The sequence below is a fragment of the Prionailurus viverrinus genome, unplaced genomic scaffold (assembly GCF_022837055.1).
Source record: "Prionailurus viverrinus isolate Anna unplaced genomic scaffold, UM_Priviv_1.0 scaffold_45, whole genome shotgun sequence".
Taxonomy (NCBI): domain Eukaryota; kingdom Metazoa; phylum Chordata; class Mammalia; order Carnivora; family Felidae; genus Prionailurus; species Prionailurus viverrinus.
In genome coordinates this window covers 1,503,768-1,518,989 of record NW_025927610.1, presented here as the reverse complement: position 1 = coordinate 1,518,989, position 15,222 = coordinate 1,503,768, and the positions used below count along the sequence as shown (strand labels likewise).

The window sequence follows — 15,222 nt, the reverse complement described above, 5'->3', positions numbered from 1 at the left end:
GCAGCAGACACGAGGACCATGTGGGGCCGGCACTGGAGGCAGCCAGGTTAATCATTGCCAGGTGGCCTTGACCCCCCCACCTGCCCTGGCCGCTCTGTTTCCGCCTCCTGCTGCCCCTCACGCCAGCTCAGGAGCCACGGGGCGCTGGGCCTGGGTTCCCAGCCTTTGCCCCCTGCCCGGAATGGCCCTGCTCCTGCTGCTGCTGCTGGTGCCCTGCGGGGCCCAGCCCCAGGCTGGCAGGGTGAGCGCTGAGCCCGTGGCACGGTGGCCGTGGCCTCCCTGTGCCCACCCTGGGTCCTGGGGCCGGGATGGGCTGTGGAACGTGGGAGGGCTCCAACTTGGTGAAAGCTGGCCTTCGGCGGGTGAGGTGGCATGCTGGCTGGCCTAGGGGGCCTGGGGGCCTGGGGATCTGACCTGCTGGGCCCCCGCCCGGGGGCATCAGGGCCGCTGCCTTGTCTTTGGGTCCCGCTGTTTGGGGACTGGGTGTGGGACCTCTCCGGGCCTCACGGCTGCTCTTTAATCCCCCAGAACAGAAGGCAGGGGTGCCCCAGCCTGGGCAGATGCCGAGCCCGCCCGGTCTAACCCTGTGGGCTCGGCAGGAGGGAAGGGGATGGGGCCGGGCTGAGGAACCCAGGACGGCCAGTGTCCCCTTGGTTTCTCCCCTAAAACTTGAGAGCCGCCATATGGAAACCAGGCCGGGACTGCGACCAGCCCAGCCAGCGGGGCCTGAGTGTGAGGGGCACCCATCCCACACCGACGCGATCTCAGCCCTCTTTGGCCTTCCCAGAACCTTACGGAACCCCCAGAACCTAACGCCACAGTGACCCCGGGGACCCCCACGGCCCCCGTAGCCTCGGTGACCCCTGTGACCCTGGCCACGAGTGCTCCAGAGACACAGGGAGCCCGTGGCAGGGGGCTGAGCCCCCCGCCCGGGGCTCCCTCCAGCAGCAGCCCTGGGAGCCCAGGTGGGTCAGGAGACCTCCCGGAGGTGGGAGGCTGCACCGGGATGGGCGGGCCGGGAGGGGCGCGGGGGCCTGCTGGCGAGTGGGGTGTGCGGTGTGGGGTCAGGAGGTGCCCAGCACGGGAGCCCCTGACCCCTCTCGCCTCCCCCTGCAGTGCTCACAGAGGACGGGCAGCCCTGTAGTTTCCCCTTCCGCTACGGTGGCCGCATGCTGCACACCTGCACCTCGGAGGGGAGCGCCCACAGGAAGTGGTGGGTCGCCGCTGGGGACAGGGCCCCCATGCACAGACCGTCCGCCTCCCCTCCTCCCGGTCCCCACGGCCCCTCGTCCAATCCGGAGACCCTCCCGCCCTCCACACCCCGCCCCCAGACAGCCTGGCACACAGCAGGTGTAGGGAACGAGCCCCAGGGCGGTCAGAGGGGCCACCCGGCGGGCATCACACTGGGGCGGGCTGATCCCCGGCCCGGGGGACCCAGGTGCCTCCTCTCCCCCAGGTGCGCCACCACTCACAACTATGACCGTGACAGGGCCTGGGGCTACTGTGCGCAGGCCTCAGCGCCCAGGGAGGGCCCAGGTGGGTGCCCAGGGAACGGGGTGGGGGCTCCTGAGCCCAGGCTAGGAGGGGGCTGGGGGCGGTGAGCGCAGGGGAGCATTATTAGGGCAACGTGCCGATGGGGCAGGGGCCAAGGGGACAGAGCTGACCTGGAACTGGGAGATTGCTTGGAGTACGTGAGGGGACTTTGGGGTTGACCCCGCTGCCGCCCTGGGGGGCCGGGAGAGGACAGAGGAGTCATCAGCCCTGGGAGAGGACAGGGGAGTCATCAGCCCAGGGGCCTGCAGGAGTGCGGAAGGTGGGACCCCTCCCAGGCAGGACCCTGCCTTCTCGGAGCCACGGTGCTGCCTCAGACATTGCTGGGACCAAGGCGCCCCCTGGTGGTGTGGCTGGACCACGCGGCTGCACAGTCAGAGTCCTGGACAGAAAGGAGGGCCCATAGGGTCGACGGGGCACAAGGGTCCCAGGGCACACAGGTGGGGACGGTGCTGTCTGACGGGACACCGGTACAGGGCCAGAGGCCCGCTTGCCCAGGGTCTGAGTGCTGGGCAGGGGTGCTGGGAGACGGGGGAAGGTCTACGCCCCTTCCCGGGACAAGGGCACCCAAGGAACCCAGAAGGGGCACCTTTAAGGTGGTGGGTCCGATGAAGGCCCTGCAGTCCTTGGCAAACAGAGAGGGTCACAGGGTTTGGGGTACACCTGCCCCCTACACCTCCCCCTGTCCCCCCAGCTGCCCTGGATCCCTGTGCCTCTGGCCCATGCCTCAACGGGGGCTCATGCTCCAACACCCAGGACCCCGAGTCCTACCACTGCACCTGCCCCATGGCTTTCACAGGCAAGAACTGTGGCACAGGTGAGCAGGGCCACCGGGGCTTCTGGCGGTGGGAGGGTGGCCGCCCGGTGCAGTGGGGTGCAGGGCACTCTGCGACCCCCAGAGCGATGCTTCGATGAGACGCGCTATGAGCACTTGGAGGCGGGCGATCGCTGGGCCCGAGTGAGCCAGGGCCGAGTGGAGCAGTGTGAGTGTGCGGGGGGCCAGATCCGCTGCGAGGGCACCCGCCACACAGGTAGGCCACGGCAGGGGGCGGGGCTCGCCGGGTCCCCCAGCGACAGCGTCCTCAAGGCCTGAGGCCTAGCTTCTGAGCCCTCCCCCCAGCTTGCCTGAGCAGCCCGTGCCTGAACGGGGGCACCTGCCACCTGATCGTGGCCACCGGGACCACCGTATGCGCCTGCCCCCCGGGCCACGCTGGGCGGCTCTGCAACATCGGTGAGTGCGTCCGCCTGTGGCCTGCGCCCCGGGGCCGGCGTCGAGGTGACACGGCCTGGGGCCCCGGGCTCATCGCCCACCGTGCTGCCCACAGTGCCCAGCCAGCACTGCTTCGTGGGGAGCGGTGCCGAGTACCGAGGCGTGGCCAGCACGGCGGCCTCGGGTCTCAGCTGCCTGGCCTGGAACTCCGACCTGCTGTACCAGGAGCTGCATGTGGACTCGGTGGGCGCCGCGGCCCTGCTCGGCCTGGGCCCCCACGCCTACTGCCGGTCAGCACTGGCCTGCCCCACCCCCCACCACCTCATGCGACGTGGGTGGGGTCTGTCCTGGGGGCAGAGGTCAGGCCCACGGGGCCCAGGGCCACAATGTCCACCCCCAAGCGGAACGCTGCTGGGGAGGGGGCGTCAGGGGCCCCACCCTGCCGGGTCCTCCCACCCCCCTCACCGCCCGCCCACCCGCCTCTCCACGCGCCAGAAACCCAGACAAGGACCAGAGGCCCTGGTGCTACGTGGTGAAGGACAGCGCGCTCTCCTGGGAGTACTGCCGCCTGGACGCCTGCGGTGCGCGAGGGTGGAGACCCCCGTGGGCCTCCCTGCTCCCCTCCCGCGCCTGGCCTCCCCTCTCTGGAGGACCACTGCCCCGTCTGGCAGATGGGGACACTGAGGCTCACTGGAGCAGGGCGCGGCCAAGGCCATGCGGCCAGGGGTCAGAGCAGGTCCCCTGGGGTGGCTCCCACTCAGCCTCAACGGGGCCCCCGACGGCCTCCAGAGACAGGGAAGTGCCGAGCAGCGGTGCATAGTGTGGGCAGGGGGTCCAGCGGGCACCCCTGGGAGTGGGCAGGGGGCCCCGTGCCCCAGGGCCGCCTGACCCTCCTGGGCTCCCAGGTCCCAGGCTGCTGGGAGGGACAGGAACACCTGCCAGGTCCCCTCCCACCTTGGTTCCCACAAAACCCTGTGATTGGGTGTCATTTCCCCTTCCTGCAGAGGAGGAAAGCTGGGTGCCTGTGAGGGCAGAGCTGGGCTGAGCCCTGGACCCTCTTCCCGATGAGCTGCCTGGGGTGGGCTGGGAGGCGGGGGGGGGGGGGAACCGCCTGGGGGCCTGAGGATGGCAGCCGGGACCCATTCTGGCCCGGGGTGTGCGACCCAGTGACCTGTGCTCCCAGAATCCCTGGCCAGAATTAACCCCCTACCCGCCGAGGTCCTGCTGAGCCAGCCTGAGCCTGCCTCCACGGGACACCAGACCTGTGGCAAGAGGCACAAGAAAAGGAGCTTCCTCCGGCCACGCATCATTGGTGGCTCGTCCTCACTGCCCGGCTCCCACCCCTGGCTGGCCGCCATCTACATCGGGAACGACTTCTGCGCGGGGAGTCTTGTCCACACCTGCTGGGTGGTGTCTGCGGCCCACTGTTTCTCCAACAGGTGGGCGCCTCTGGCCAGGACCCCCCCACTCCATGCTTCATCCCATCCACCGGTCCCCCTCCCACCATCTACACTCCGCCCTCCCGGCCGCCCTGCCACCGTCCATCCACACCTCTGGGCTCGCCAGCTGCCGCCCATGTGCCCGTCCACCCTTCACCCCCCATCCTCCCACCTACCCGTCTGCCTGTCCTCACCCACTTGACGCCGCCCGTCGCTCAAGTGCCCCCATGTTTCCCCACCTGCCCGTGTAACCCCCACGTCCGGCCCCTCATCTGACCGTCGCCCCACTGACCCAGGAGGGACTCGGCAATCAGCCCGGTGCAGGGCTTGGAAGCTGCAGAGACCAGCCCCACCCCTGCGCCCCAGGGAGCCCCGGCAGTCCTGCGTCGGGGGTGGGGCGGGGCGGCTCTCGGAGGAGTGGCCCGGTGCCGAGAGGGCGGTGGGCGGGGCCGTCCTCTGTGAAGATCCCGCCCCTCCCCGACCCAGACCCCGCCCACCCCGCCTCCGTCCGGGCCGCGGAGGCCTCGCCCACTCAGTGAGCCTGCAGGCGGGCTGGGGCTCGGGCCCGCCGCTTGGGCAGTGGGGGTCCAGGGCGTGGGGCCCACCGGCACACACCGGAGGAGCGGGAAAGACCAGCCCCTCCCCAGCTTCCACCCGCTGTGATGGGGACAAGGTTCCCCATCTGGGGGTCCAGACTGGGAGGCTCCCCCCTGGGGGGAGGCCAGTGGGAGGGGATGGGCCTGACGGTGGCATCCCGGGGATTAGGGGCTGCGGGAGGTCTGCGGGGTTTGTCAGTGTGAGAGTCTGGCACTGAGCCCCCCTCAGTCAGCCAGGGACCATGGCACGGGTGGGGGGCAGTGGGCTCAAGTCAGGAGAGGGTTTAAGAGGCTGGGTCAGGGGGTGCGCCTGGGTGGCTCAGTCGGTTGAGCCTCCCGCTTCCGCTCAGGTCAGGACCTCATGGTTTGTGGGTTTCGAGCCCCGTGTGGGGCTCTATGCTGACAGCTCAGATCCTAGAGCCTGGTCCGGATTCTGTGTCTTCCTCTCTCTCTGCACCTCCCTCACTCATGCTCTGTCTCTCAGCAATATGATTAATGTTAAAAAAAAAAAAAAAGAAAAAAAAAAAAAAAAGGCTGGGGCAGGAGAGCAGGGGCCCACTCCTCCCATCCATGGCAGGGCTGGGGAGGGGCCAGGCAGGGGCAGTGAGGTAGACAGGGGTGTTAGAGGGGGGTTCCTGGACTCCCAGGTGCCCCTCAGGAGGGCCATGCTCCTTTAGCAAAGGGCAGAACCTGGCACCCAGAGCTGGCAGACAGCCCGCTCCTCCCTGCCCTATACTTGGACCAGCCCGGTCCTCCTCCTGTCCCTGGAGGCCTGGGGGCTCCAAGCCCTCAGTTCACCGGCCATCCACCCGGAGAGCCCACCTGAGCAAGACCCGAGAATGGCCAGCTCTGGCCCTGGATTGGGTTGATGGCCTTGTCCAGAGGCCAGGCACCCAGCCCTACTGTGTGCTGAGCATCTGGCTGGCTGCCCATGGCACAGGAGCCCATCTTCCAGAAGGGCCTACGGCCTGGGACAGCCTAGTGGCCAAGGTCCCACAGTGGCCTGGAGCTGGAGTCCAAGGCAGGAGGGCCAAGCCAGCATGAGAGCTAACCGCTTCCATAGGAGATGGGAAAACAGAGGCCCAGAGAGGGGACCGAGAAGCTGACCATGGGGGCCCAGGGCTGTGCCCAGCAGGAGTGAGGGGCTGTATCTGGGGGTCCCCACAGGCTAGACAGAAGCTGGGTCAGGGCTACCAGGCAGGGCTGGGGTCTCCACCCACTCAGGCCCCGATCAGCACGGCCCCCATGCCCCCGTCTGCATGAGGTCCCCAGAATTACTAAAGGTTGTGTGTGTGTGTGTGTGTGTGTGTGTGGCCAGAGCCCGGCCCTCTCCTGCCCCTGCTCAGCCCCCCAAGGGCTGCAGGGGGCCTGCACAGTCCTGGATCTCCAGGACGCTTGAGCCATCATGGGTCATGGGGAGACCCAACCTCAGGGGCCGTGTCGCACAGCCCCCGCAGGGAAAGCGTCTTAGTGGTCCTAGGCCAACACTTCTTCAACCAGACAACAGACGTAACGCAGACGTTTGGCATCGAGAAGTACATCCCTTACCCTATGTACTCAGTGTTCAACCCCAGTGACCATGACCTGGGTAAGTGAGGCTTGGGGCTCGTTGGGGTGCAACAGGCCAGAGCCAGGAGAGGGGCAGGGGTAGGCACGAGGCTGACCTGGGGAGAGGGGCATGGAGAGAGGGGGAGGGAAAGGAGGGGGGAGGGGAGGGGAGTCGGGTGCAGGGCAGCGAGGGTGCCCGGGACGGCAGAGTGGCCTTGGCCTGGTGGGAGGAGGACCCGGGTCTCCCAGTGCGCAGCCCCTCCGTCTCTGGCACCACCCTCTGTCCGGCAGGCCCCCCCCCCCCCCCCCGCCATGTCCCAGGCTGACCTCTGGTCTCTCTCCTGCCCAGTCCTGATCCGGCTGAAGAAGAAGGGGGACCGCTGTGCCGTCCGCTCCCAGTTTGTCCAGCCCATCTGCCTGCCTGAGCCCAGCAGCCCCTTCCCCACCGGACACAAGTGCCAGATCGCCGGCTGGGGCCACCAGGACGAGAGTGAGTGGGGGCGGGAGCATCGTGGCCAGGGGTGTGGCCGCCCACCCCCGGCAAGCCTCACCCAGCCTGAGGGCACCTGTCCGCAGACGTGAGTGGCTACTCCAGCTCCCTGCGGGAGGCGCTGGTCCCCCTGGTGGCAGACCACAAGTGCAGCAGCCCCGAGGTGTATGGGGCCGACATCAGCCCCCACATGCTGTGCGCTGGCTACTTCGACTGCAAGTCTGACGCCTGCCAGGTGAGCCAGGGCTCTCAAGGATGCCGGCCCCCCCGCCCTGGGTGGGGGGGGGGGGGGAGCTCAGAGCCGAAAGGGACCTTGACTTGAAGAGCCAGCAGGGGAGCCGGGCAGAGAGTGCCCCTCCCAGTCAGTGGCCCGCACCCCCAGGCTGGGCGTCCACTACTTCTGGAGGCGGTCCCTGTCCCAGACGGCGGGGAGGAGCCCCTCTCACATGATGGGGAGGCTGAGGCCCAGGGAGGGGCAGGGTCTCAAAGCCTGGACGTGTCCCAGTTGCCCAGCCACAGGTGGGCACGTGACACTAAAGGCCAAGTCCCTTTTCGTCCAGAGTTCCTCCAAGTGGGCTCAGTCGATCAGCCCGTCCCCAGAGCTGATTTATCGAGGGCTCCACGAGCACTGTCTTGTTTAGGCTACACGTCAACCCCGAGACGGAGGAACAGCTTTATTTGCCATTTTATAGATGGACAAACTGAGGCTCAGAGAGGTCCTGTCACTCTTCCCAGGTCACACAGCTCAGAAGCGGCAGGGTGGGGGGGCCTTGACACTGGCCCACATGATCGGACGAGCACCTTTGGGGGAAGTCAGGATGGGTTTCTGCACGAGGGGGCATTTGCACTTATTTGGAGGACTGAATAGGAGTCTGCCAGGTGGCTGGGAGGGCATTTCAAGGGGGGGACTGAGCCTGAGCCAGAACACGGGGACCCCCTCCCGCCTGGTCCGTGCAGGGCGCGTGCTGGCGGGCCGGCTCGGGAGCCCGAGTGAGGAGCTCACTGCTGGGCGTGGGGCTGAGAGGGATCCATGGCACGGGTGCGGTCACAGCGGCCCTGGAACCCGGTGACCTCGTGTCTAGGAGGCTGGGGGAGGGGGGACAGTGCTCCACCTGAAACACCCTTGTCTTCTGTCCCCCACGCGGCAGCAAGTCTGCATCGGGAGCTCCTGGGAGTCCTCACCACAGGCTCCTCTGGAGACATTCTCGGGGCTGGGGCTCGGGAGGCGGGAGCGGGAGCACCTCTGTGCTGCTGAGGGGCTGAGCCGGCCTGCCTCTGCTGCAGGGGGACTCAGGCGGGCCCCTGGCCTGTGAGAAGAACGGCCTGGCCTACCTGTACGGCATCATCAGCTGGGGCGACGGCTGTGGGAGGCTTAACAAACCTGGCGTCTACACCCGTGTGGCCAATTACGTGGACTGGATCAATGACCGGATCCGGCCCCCTAAGCGGCCTGCGGATCCCTCCTGAGGCACCCCACCCCTGGCGTGGGCGTCCCGCCTCTCACCGCTCCCAAACTCCTGCAATAAAGATGTCTCCGCGAACCTGGCCCACGCTGCCCGTGCCTCTGCCCCCGGCTCAGCCCTCTGTCCCGGGCCTTGACCCCCGGCCCACGTCTGTAGATGGCGTGGCTGAGGGCCAGGGCTCCCGGAGCCAGGGCCCCACCTTCCTTTGCTCAGTGGAGAAGGGAGCCTGCAACCCCCCAGGAGGAGTCTGGCCCCAAGACCTGGGGGGGGGGGGGGGGGGGGGTCAGGGCAGGGGACTTAGTCTGGAGCCTGTCCAGAGCCCGAGCTGTCTCTAGCCACCCCACTCAGGCCACCCCCAGGCAGGTAGGGCTGGGGCCCAGGCACCCCACGTTGTCCCAGGGCGGAGTCCAAGCCAAATAGTGCATGGGACCTTAAGACTTACGACAGGTTCGTTTGAAATGGCTGCTGGCCCTCATTTTCCTTCAAGAGGGCAACCTGACTGCAGCTGTCCCCGGGGGGAAGGCCAGGGACTCCCTCTGAGGGAGACCAGCAGGCCCAGAGACCGCCAAGGGCGTCCAGGGCAGTGGGCCACTACTGCTAGGTACCTCCAGGAGCCAAGCTCCTGCAGCAGCTGGCCAGGACACCTTGGGGAAGGATTCACAGATGCTGGGAAGAGCCCAGGATTCCAGGCAGAGAGAGAGAGAGAGAGAGCAGCAGCTGCAAAGGTCCTGAGGCACGGGACGTGGCTTGTCTGAATCAAAATAAGGAAGTGTGGTTGGAGACCAGAGGAGGCAGGGATGGGGGGCTGCTGTGGGCTGCAGTGAGGTGCGGGGTGTGCCCTGGGGTCCCTGACGGGGCTTCGGCAGGGTGGACACGCAAAGACCTCTGTGGCCAGGGGGAGAGACCTGGGTGTGGGGCAGGACAGAGGGGAGCTGCCACCATAGCCCTGGTGCCCAGCAGCGCATGCTTCAGGGAGCCGGGGGGGGCCCTGGTCTCGGGGAGAGGCCGGGGGATGGCCCCACATTCAGTGCCTCCCCACGGTCCTCCACGCAGTCCCCACCCACCTTTCCTGCTCCTCGACCCCCAAAGCCTCTTTCTCCCCTGTCGTCTCCACAGCCCCCGTCTTGGACCGGGTCTCACCGCCTCTCTTTGAAGTGACAGGCCGGGCTTTCTGAATGTCACTGCCCTCCTACCTCGGAACCTCCCCTAATCCCTGTGGCCTGACCCCACCTACCTCCCGCCCCTCTTCTGTCCCCGCCCCGCCCCCCAGTCTGTGCTCTGGCCACTCTGGCCTCCCTCTGTCCATGCAACTGACCGGAGCCCTCACTCATGCTGTTCCCACTGCTTCTAGAATGTTCTCTCCCAGGCCACCCCTCCCCCTTTCACTCGGTGGAGCTCAGGTTACTCGTGGAGGCTGCTCCTGAGAGGCCAGGCTAGTCGGGTCCTGCCCCAGTCGTTCCCGTCCTCACGTGTGCACGTGGGTGCAGAGGACATGGGCTTTGCCAGCCGCCTCTGCTCTTAGCCTGTGTCGGGACCGCGTCCCGAGGCTAGGCGGATACAGCGGGAACAAAGGCAGCTTTGTCTTCCTCCTGTGACCCGGTCCGGCGCTCGGCCTCTTGCTGACGTTGGTTTGCCAGCGATCCGTTCCTGTACCGAGAGAGGAAGACGCCCCAGAGCCCCTTCCCTGAGACTTCTCGCACTAAGCTCTCACTTGCCCAAATGGGGCCCCAAGGCCACACGTAGCTGCAGAGGAGGCTGGGACGGCAGGGGACTGGGTTGTCATGACCGGATCAGACACATCACGATGGGCACGCAGCGCTCCAAGCAAGACCAGAGAAGAGAGCCCGGTCCTGAGCCCTGGTCCCTCTCCCCACGGCCCCTCCAGCTGGCCAAAGCGCCCTGCTGAAGCCCCCACGTGTTGGTCCCAGCCCAGGGCCGCGGCGTCCGGTTGCCGTCGTCGCCACAGGAGCTCCAAGCGTGGGGAATGTGGGGCCTCCGGCAGCCTGTGCTTGGCTCCGCCCCACCATAACCCCCTGCCCCTTCTTCCCTGTGGGTGTTAGCCTGGATCTGTTAAAGAGGCAGGTGGCTCTCGATTATAGACTGTCTAGCACGAGGCCGACCTTGCATTCCTGGAGGGCACCGTGCTGAGTCAGAGCGAGCCAGCATCGATTTCCCTGGCTCCCTCCTTTTGGGGCCACCTCGATGTTATAAGTTGAACTGTGTCCTCCCTAACATTCATATGTTGAAGTCCTAACCCCCAGGACCTCAGAATGTGATCTTATTTGGAGGGAGGGTCTTTACAGAGGTGATCAATCAGAAATGAGGTCACCAGGGTGGGCCCTGATCCAGTATGACTGTGCCCTAGAAGGAGGGGAAACGTGGACACACACACACACAGAAGTGCCACAGTGGAAGGTGGCCTTCGACAGGCCGAGGGCAGAGGCTTGGGGCAGGCCCTCCTTCACAGCCCCAGAAGGAACCAGCCCTGACGATTATCTCGATCTTGGACTCTGGGCTCCAGAATTGCGAGACCATTGATTTCTGCTGTTTCAGCCCTGTCTGTCTCTGGCACCTTGTCCTGGGACCCTAGAGGACAGACACACCCAGATCCCTTGACTGAAGGTCACCGCTCCTTTCAAAGATGGGAATGAGGGGCGCCTGGGTGGCGCAGTCGGTTAAGCGTCCGACTTCCGCCAGGTCACGATCTCGCGGTCCGTGAGTTCACGATCTCGTGAGATCTCGAGTGATCTCGCGTGAGTTCGAGCCCCGCGTCGGGCTCTGGGCTGATGGCTCGGAGCCTGGAGCCTGTTTCCGATTCTGTGTCTCCCTCTCTCTCTGCCCCTCCCCCGTTCATGCTCTGTCTCTCTCTGTCCCAAAAATGAATAAACGTTGAAAAAAAAAAAAAAAAAAAAAAGATGGGAATGACCGTCACCTCGGTGACCTCTTCCTCTGGCCTAGAGGCGGTATCGACCCCACCCCACCCCCGTCCAGCCCTGGGCCACCGAGTTACCCTTGGTGGCTGCCCTCCAACACCACCTGTCCGATTATCCTAATGCTGTGCCAGCCTGTTGGGACCCTGGCTGATCCATGCTGCCTTACTTTTTACAAGCTTTTTGGGATTTACTTTCATTTTTTTTTAGGACTTTATTATGCTTCTGAGTGAGATCGGCCTTTCTTACACTCCTTGACTCACACAATGACTTCAGGAGTATCCCTTCTTTTATCGTTCCCTGGAGGACTCTGGAATGATCTACCTTTGAAAGTTTGGTAGAACCCTGCATAAAATTCCCTGGGTCCAGAGTTTTCTTTACTACTGGTTCAGTATGTCAGTAGTTGCTGCACCGAGGATTCTGTTTTTTCTTGCACCAGTTATAGGAGGCCGCACTTTTATGAATTTGTCTGTCTAAATTGTCACATTTGTTGCCGTGGAGTTGCTGATGGTGTCCCCCGTCACTTAATCTCAGACGGACCAGAGCCCTGACTTTGTGTCAGCCACCTCCTGGCCTCCCGCGCTGCGGTCGAGAAATCTGCTTTACATCAATTGTTCTTTCATAAGGACCCTCCGTCCTCTGGTGGCTTTTAGGACGCCCTTCTCTCCGACGTGGGGCTCCTCCCTGTCTCCTACCTTGCTTGCTGTCTGTTGCAACCTCACTCAGCTTGAAGGTGGCTGGCACCCTGCCTGGGTGGTGACTCAGGGATCCAGCCTCCTTGTATCTGGAGCTTCCGGTGTCCGGTGAGGCTTGGAGTCCACCCCCAGACACTTTTTCTGTGTCACCACTGACCTCGAAACTCAGGGTCCTGATCCGACAGTCATGTACTGAGCTCACCATTCTGTGGGCTGGTAACTTGGCGTGGGCGGGGCTGGCCGGTACTCTGGGCGGGGCTGACCAGTTTTCTAGGAGGGGCTGGCTGGTTCTCTGGGAGGGGCTGGTGAGGGCGGAGCTAGCTGGTTCTCTGGGCGGGACTGGCCACTTGGCATGGGCGGGGCTGGCCACCTGGCGTGGGCGGGGCTGGCCGGTTCTCTGGGTGGGGCTGACCAGTTTTCTGGGAGGGGCTGGGTGACTCTCTGGGCGGGGTTGGTGTGGGCGGAGCTGGCCGGTTCTCTGGGTGGGGCTGACCTGTTTTCTGGGCGGGGCTGGGTGGTTCTCTGGGTGGGGTTAGTGTGGGCAGAGCTGGCCGGTTCTCTGGGCGGGGCTGGCAACCTGGCATGGGCGGGGCTGGCCGGTTCTCTGGGTGGGGCTGGGTGGCTGTCTGGGCGGGGTTGGTGTGGGCGGAGCTGGCCGGTTCTCTGGGTGGGGCTGACCAGTTTTCTGGGCGGGGCTGACCAGTTCTCTGGGTGGGGCTGACCAGTTTTCTGGGAGGGGCTGGGTGGCTCTCTGGGCGGGGTTGGCATGGGCGGAGCTGGCCGGTTCTCTGGGTGGGGCTGACCAGTTTTCTGGGCAGGGCTGGGTGGTTCTCTGGGTGGGGTTAGTGTGGGCGGAGCTGGCCGGTTCTCTGGGCGGGGCTGGCAACCTGGCATGGGCGGGGCTGGCCGGTTCTCTGGGCGGGGGCTGCCTCATTCTCACAGCTGGAGGCATCAGTGAGTCTTGGGCTATTCTGCTTCTGGGAGTCACCTGGCTGTTGGCTCCTGCCATGGGGTGACTAGGCCACGTGTCGCTCCTCATCCAGTGGGTCAGCCTGGACTTGTTCGCGTGGTGGAGGCTGGGCTCCAAAAGAAAGAGGAGCGGATGTGAGCATTTCCACTGTGCTTCATTCGTCCAAGCCAGCCATATTCCAGGTGGACAGACGGATTCCAACCTCAGTGGGAGGAGGTATAGGGTCACACTTCCAGGGTGCGGGTGTGGCGGGAGGAGTCACTGCAGCCATTTGTTCAAACGATCTCCCACATTGTCTGTCCCAGCTCAGACTGCCACCAGCTACGTAGGGCTTAGACAACAGGAACTTACTTCTCACAGTTCTGGAGGCTGAAGTCCTAGATCAAGGTCCGTCAGGGCCGGTTTCTAGTGAGGCCTCCCTTCCAGGCTGCAGAGGCCACCTTCCTGCTCCACGTGTGCTCTGAGAGAGGGGACATTGCTGTGTCTCCCCCTCTGCTGGGAAGGCCACAGTCCTGTGGGATTGGGACCCCACCCTTATGATCTCATTTAACCTTAACTGCTTCCGTAAAGACCGTATCTCCAAATACAGCCACGTGGGGGGTTCGGGCTTCAACCCAAGTGTTTTGGGGGACATGATTCAGCCATGACACACCCCCTCATTGTGGGGTGAATGTAAAGTGTGGGAGATGGTGCCAGGTGCCCTCGGCTGGGCCTGGAAGTGGGGCTCATCTCTTCTGCCCAGACTCCACTGGCCAGGACCCCTTCGTACAGCCCCACCTATCCGCAAGGGGCGGGTAGACACAGGGCACGGTGTTTGCCCCTGTCAGGTGGTTCCGAGCCCCTGGAGATCCCAGATGAGGCAGCCCGGCCCTGGTCCCGATCGTCGCTGTGTGTTTGTGGACCCATGATCATTTTCAAAGACCCTCACACACACAGTCTCACGTAGGGGCTCATCATCATAATATGAGGCAAGAAGAGGAAACGGACACCAGAGAGGTCACGTGACGGTTAAAGTTCGTTTGGGTGGTGAGTGAGTGGCAGGTGCAGTGTCTGGAGCCAGGTCCTGTGGCCCAAGTCTGTGGCAGTGGCAGCGGCAGTGTCCCTGGCCGTGATGTCCAGCAGCAGCACCCCCGGCCGTGTGGTCAGTCAGGGATGACCACACGTCATCAACGTCGCTAGCGGCCATGGGGTTCTTGGGAGGGGCCAGCCATGCCCCGTGGCCGTGAGTCCAGCCGTGTGGCGGCGCTGGGCCGGGGCGGCATCTGGTGTTAGGAACGTGGCTGTGCTTCCCTACCGCCCTGCCTCCCAAAGCTCCTGCTGGCTCTCCAGCCTCCCCTGGGTTCTACTAGAGGCCTGACATTCTTCCAGCAAATTCCTCCCTGCCCCAGCGGCCAGAGTCAGTTTCACCCGGCAACCGGGGCTGGAGCAGCTGAAGAAACTGTCTCAGTCCCCTTGGACTGCTGTACCAGAATGCCACAGGCCAGGGGGCTGTTTCTCACAGTGCTGAGGCCAGGAGTCTGAGACGAGGGCACAGGCAGTGTCGGGTTCTGGCGAGAGCCGCTTCCTGGCCGCGGAGGGCCACCTTCTTGCTACGCGCTCACACAGCGGGGAGAGACCATCTCCTTGCGTCTCTTCTATAAGGACACTACAGATCTTCCCCAACTTACGATGAGCTTGCCGTGGAAATACTAGACGTCCAAAAGGCACTGAATACGTCTCCCTAGCGAACGTGGTGGCTCAGCCTGGCCCGCCTGGCCCAGGACACTCACATCAGCCCACAGTGGGGCAAAATCATCCAGCACAAAGTCTGTGTTATAACAGTGTCGACCATCTCACATGTCTCATTGGAAGCGAAAAGGGTTCTGTGGGTGTAGACGGTGGTCAGTGCACCGATTGTGTCCCCTGGTGACTGGGTGGCTGGCCGGGAGTGGCTGGCCAGAGGCCTCGGGCCTTACAGACTGTGCCTCACAGACCGCTAGCCCGGGAAAAGATCCAAAGTCAAAATCTGAAGTACAGCTTCTACGGGATGTGGATTGCTTTCCCCCTGTCCTGGAGTTGAAAAATCCCAAATCGAACCATCTGTAATTGGGTCATGGGAGCTCCACCCTCATGACCTAATCGTGTCCCAAAGGCCCAACCTCCTAGCTCCATCCCACCGAGCGGGGGTTTGATCTTCAACACGTGAATCTGGGGGGACACAAACATGAGGACCACAGCAGGAACGGAGGAGCAGAGAGGCCCGAAGTCTGGGAGTAGGAGCCGGGCAGGAAGCTCTCCCCCCTTCTGCAGCCCCGGCGGCCACGTGGAGGGGAGGAGGCTGTCTGTCCTGC

The 15,222-nt window shown here is 64.5% G+C and overlaps 1 protein-coding gene across 1 annotated transcript; it reads left to right on the top strand.

Moving 5' to 3' along the window:
- Window positions 1-145: 145 nt before the first annotated feature.
- On the top strand, window positions 146-8,379 carry HGFAC (HGF activator). Its single transcript, XM_047847266.1, has 14 exons — window positions 146-241; window positions 788-965; window positions 1,117-1,213; window positions 1,457-1,536; window positions 2,246-2,368; window positions 2,451-2,582; window positions 2,672-2,782; window positions 2,877-3,051; window positions 3,257-3,342; window positions 3,945-4,200; window positions 6,245-6,384; window positions 6,694-6,834; window positions 6,921-7,069; window positions 8,119-8,379. Exons 1-14 carry the CDS (start codon window positions 182-184, stop codon window positions 8,299-8,301), a joined length of 1,911 nt encoding a protein of 636 aa, XP_047703222.1. The 5' UTR covers window positions 146-181; the 3' UTR covers window positions 8,302-8,379.
- Window positions 8,380-15,222: the final 6,843 nt, after the last annotated feature.

Coding starts and splice junctions, on each gene's coding strand:
- HGFAC (XM_047847266.1), top strand. CDS start 182: ATGGCCCTGCTCCTGCTGCTGCTGCTGGTGCCCTGCGGGGCCCAGCCC. Junction 3,343..3,944: donor CTGCCGCCTGGACGCCTGCG/GTGCGCGAGGGT, acceptor CTGTGCTCCCAG/AATCCCTGGCCAGAATTAAC. Junction 4,201..6,244: donor GCCCACTGTTTCTCCAACAG/GTGGGCGCCTCT, acceptor CGTGTCGCACAG/CCCCCGCAGGGAAAGCGTCT.